Raw genomic sequence first — 4,470 nt, forward strand, 5'->3', positions numbered from 1 at the left:
AAAGTTTTTTTAAAGTCGTATCTGAATACTTATATTGAACGTGAATTTATAATGATCAGTGACTACGAGTGAATGTGTGAAGGCGTTTACCACAAATTCAAATCCACGAATTTTATCCAGTAGAATCTTTACGAGGTTTTCATTGAGATCGCATTGGCGAAATTCTAACTCATACACGCGACATTGCTGAATAAGACCATTCGCGATATTATGTATATCCAATTCAGTCGTAGTTTGGTGATAGAGCCCATAAGGAATATTCACGTCATCATGATCCGTAAGTACTAATTGATGGTACATCCTCTTTTCAGCTTAAGGATGTAAACTAAAAAATGTTGTATGCCTCCCTGATGAGTTTAATTATAATATACTTATAATGGTACAGTGATTTTTCAATAACGAAACTCTTTTACAGCATGAGCAGAATAATTTCATAATAAACATAAAATACCTGCTGTCGATGATTTGTACTAATTTGCGGCGCGTTCAATTACCTCATGCGGCTCAAAAATATAGTAAGCATGGCGATTGGTATTCGTTGAGTTGAATAAACATTAAAAACAATATATTTCCGCGCCCTTGGGTTGTAGGGTTAGGAGGAATTAGGTTTAGGAGGGCGCGGAAATATATTGTTTTTAATGTTTATTCAACTCAACGAATACCAATCGCCATGCTTACTATATTTTTGAGCCGCATGAGTTAATTGAACGCGCCGCAAATTAGTACAAATCATCGACAGCAGGTATTTTATGTTTATTATGAAATTATTCTGCTCATGCTGTAAAAGAGTTTCGTTATTGAAAAATCACTGTACCATTATAAGTATATTATAATTAAACTCATCAGGGCGGCATACAACATTTTTTAGTTTACATCCTTAAGCTGAAAAGAGGATGTACCATCAATTAGTACTTACGGATCATGATGACGTGAATATTCCTTATGGGCTCTATGACCAAACTACGACTGAATTGGATATACATAATATCGCGAATGGTCTTATTCAGCAATGTCGCGTGTATGAGTTAGAATTTCGCCAATGCGATCTCAATGAAAACCTCGTAAAGATTCTACTGGATAAAATTCGTGGATTTGAATTTGTGGTAAACGCCTTCACACATTCACTCGTAGTCACTGATCATTATAAATTCACGTTCAATATAAGTATTCAGATACGACTTTAAAAAAACTTTTATCGTAATCGCGTTGTTCCCTATTACTGATGTGTTAAGGCGAGAATTGAAGGTAACGTAGCGAACAATGCTCAATTGCTACTTGTATAGGAATCAGTCTCAATAGCCTTATTAGATAGGCTATAGCTAAAGTTGATCAGTGTTAAACTGTTCATAGCTCATTTAGCATTTTATGTGTGAAGTTTTGCGCTCGTTCAGGTCGAAATAAGAAAACTCAGCGTTACAGCACACGACAACATTGAAAACCTCCTCCCAGTAATATGCGAGTTGATGAAGGAGTGTGGTTTGACGGAGCTCAATCTGGAAGAAAGTGATGGATCCGAAGATTTTCTAATCATTTTGGATCAACTTATCAGGCGGCATCAGGTATTGATGATGGGAAAAGCTAGGCGCTAATCTAGTATAGAACCTCTCGAAGTGAGGTTTCCTAATACCTCGTTCCCATAGGTGAAATTACGAAACCTCAATCTCAGCTACGGGGAAAACATTAACTTTACGCAACTCGCGACTATTATTTCGAACGATCTAACCTATTTGTCACTTGTGAACTCGCACTTGCAGTCAAAAGATTTCGTTGCTCTACAGCTCAAAAACAGTAAGGTATGTGCGATTATTGCTGGGTATAGTCGTTAATGATCACATTCTGTGTGAGCGATTGTACAGAGATGGATGGATAGAGGAAATTCTAGTTTACTCTTAGCACATTTCGCGTATATTATGACGTGAGTGGCTAATCAACATTTTTTTTCTGTTATCAGTTTGAAATGTTTTATATCTGATCAATGCTGATCGTAAATTGACAGTTTCCTATATTTGTTCAGCTCCAATATCTTGACATCAGCTACAATCAGCTGGATGAAGAGTGTATGACCGCGCTGCCTGCCTTACTTTGTAAAGACAAAGCGGTTACTCTTATCATGAAGGGGTGTGACCTTACACCAGAGGAAATTCGCGCTTTTGAAAGTTTTGCTTCTATCGAGGTACTCACTCGTTTCTATAGTTTTGTGTGTCATTTTGAAATAAATTACTGTAATTGTAGGTCGAAAACCTTGATCTGAGTTATAATACGGATATGGAACCGACAGGTTTGAAAGAAGTTGGATGCTTTGTAAGAAAGCATAACACGAAAAACGTTCGACTTTCAGCTTGCGAATTGGACGAAGACTCACTAATCTTATTAAATAAAGGTCTCGGAATTCATGAGGTGATCATTTGAACTAGATCCGTTATGTTTTGTAACTGAAATAATCAATCACAGTCTAATGCTTATGTGAGTTTCAGTCATACTCAAGCATGACATTTCATCGATCGATAGAACTTTTATCATCAATAAAGTGTTTCTGATCACGTCTGAAAATAAATACTATCACTGCTTCTAAGCAAGAGGTTTTTTCAATCGTTCATTCATTTTAAATCTAGTTTAGATGGTTTCTTCAATAACCTTTCGAGCTTCATTATTGTCTTCGGTGTTGCATCAGTTTTGCTATTAGGAGCAGACATCGCGAAAATTGCTCAACTGTTGATAAATAATATTATGACTAATCTATTACAGGTGTCGAGTCATTTGTAGTCTCGTAAAATATTTGAACATTACACCATGTTTTAGCTGCACTCGCTGGATTTAAGTAGAAATCCTGGCATTTCATCCTGCTACAAAACACTAACTAAAGTCCTGTGCAATTCCCGTGTGGAAGAATTTAATCTGAGTAATTGCAAGATGCTTTCCATGCAAATCAGGAATCTGAGCGAAGAGACGGGAAAGCGATGCGCTACAGTAAGATCTTTCTGCTCAATAGTAGATCCCGATGTAGCGATGCAGTTCGTTTCTGTATTTTTTAAATTGATCTAAATCGCCTATTATTCAATGAACAGCTAAAGGCAATCGACCTCAGTGATAGCAACAGAACGATAGTCGACGTGAAATACGTGAATTCCATTCAGAGCTTCGTGAGATATAATCCTGAATGCCGCGAAGTCAAACTAGTCTTACCGCGCTTAAGTGGGGAAGATAGGAAGACCTTGAGAAATCAACTGTACTCACCCTGTAATGGGAGATTTTCCGAATAAATATGTATCTAGAGGGAATTAGGCGTTCGTTTTCCTTCACTTGATAATACTTGGCGTGTTCATTTGCCATATTCCATGCAATATTTGATATAATTTGAGCATAACTCTGCTAGGGTTTGCCTAGTGACAGTACTTACTCAAGTTGTTATGGTTATGGTTTAGAGCAGGGGTGGTAAAACTATAGATTACTAACCTACGGATAGATACGCAAGTCCCGTCGTTACGCTCCGGCAAGCAGTTACACTTATTGCTCAGCAATCTAAAAGCACCATAATTGGTGGTATTACAACTTGCGACCTGAGAGGTGAAATTTATTGAAACTGGTCTCTTAATCGAGAGCTACTGTCGCACTGATTCTGAGAATACAAATTAAAATCTTGTCAGGAAATGGAACCATGTCAAACCATCCCTCAAAGTCTGAAAATCGAAATTGCTCTGAACAATCGCTTGACGAAATTGGCCATTGTTATGTTCATCCTGTTGCGGTGGTGCCATTGTTGGAACTATGTCGATTTTCAGATTTTGAGAGATGTTTTGAGGTGGTTCCATATCCCCGGCACGATTTGAATTTGTATTTTCGGAATCAGTGAGGCAGTAGCTCTCGATTAAGACCAGTTTCATTACATTTCAGCCCTCGGGACGCAAGCTATAACTCCACCAATTATGCTTCTTTTGGATTGCTCAGCAACAAGTGTAACTGCTTGTCGGAGCGTAACGACGGGACTTGCGTATCTATCCGTAGGTTAGTAATCTACAGTCCAACTGAGGCCAAAGTTCAACTAACGTAAGTGCTCTGCGGGTCACTAAAGGTTGTGAGTCAGTGAACCACAAAAAATAGCGTTGAAAACAATGATTTGTCATTGATTGATGATCAGGTTGAATTCGAGAGTTCAATTGCTAATTTCGAAGGCTGTATAGGGCCACCATTCGCATATTTCTAATACGCTATAGATGCATTAACATATAATCAGGTTGAACTTCTTTAACAAAATAGCGAAACGCACGTGAAATCAATAAAGTGCTACAGGCGCGAATCGCAGTTTGCCCGCCTCTGCTATAACTAGTAGCCCCATGGGAATGATAACTGAAGTGAAGATGTTTCGGCTTGACCTAATAGTTCTATGTCAATTTCACTCAGTAATTCGAATGTGATAAGCTACAGCTCATTCTGTTTAGAGATAAATTTGCAATAAAACGTACATTTCGACCA

At 38.0% G+C, this 4,470-nt stretch overlaps 1 protein-coding gene across 2 annotated transcripts; it reads left to right on the top strand.

Moving 5' to 3' along the window:
- The first annotated feature begins 1,239 nt into the window (after positions 1-1,239).
- LOC145449697 (uncharacterized) lies at positions 1,240-3,580 on the top strand. Of its 2 annotated transcripts, XM_080328109.1 has the most exons (6): positions 1,240-1,559; positions 1,641-1,793; positions 2,015-2,173; positions 2,233-2,397; positions 2,800-2,967; positions 3,066-3,580. In XM_080328109.1, exons 1-6 carry the CDS (start codon positions 1,464-1,466, stop codon positions 3,258-3,260), a joined length of 936 nt encoding a protein of 311 aa, XP_080184235.1. In that variant the 5' UTR covers positions 1,240-1,463; the 3' UTR covers positions 3,261-3,580. The 2 variants fall into 2 exon arrangements, with proteins under 2 accessions (XP_080184235.1, XP_080184236.1); XM_080328110.1 differs by lacking the exon at positions 1,641-1,793.
- The last annotated feature ends 890 nt before the right edge of the window (positions 3,581-4,470 follow it).

This window comes from Botryllus schlosseri, chromosome 11, assembly GCF_051294905.1.
Source record: "Botryllus schlosseri isolate E-star chromosome 11, Bs_hap1, whole genome shotgun sequence".
In the NCBI taxonomy this organism is placed as follows: Eukaryota; Metazoa; Chordata; class Ascidiacea; order Stolidobranchia; family Styelidae; genus Botryllus; species Botryllus schlosseri.

Bases quoted from the DNA above. Each gene is read 5' to 3' on its own strand.
- LOC145449697 (XM_080328109.1), top strand. From the start codon at position 1,464: ATGAAGGAGTGTGGTTTGACGGAGCTCAATCTGGAAGAAAGTGATGGA. The intron at 1,794-2,014 runs GTATGTGCGATT...ATATTTGTTCAG, and splicing joins TACAGCTCAAAAACAGTAAG to CTCCAATATCTTGACATCAG. The intron at 2,174-2,232 runs GTACTCACTCGT...CTGTAATTGTAG, and splicing joins AAAGTTTTGCTTCTATCGAG to GTCGAAAACCTTGATCTGAG.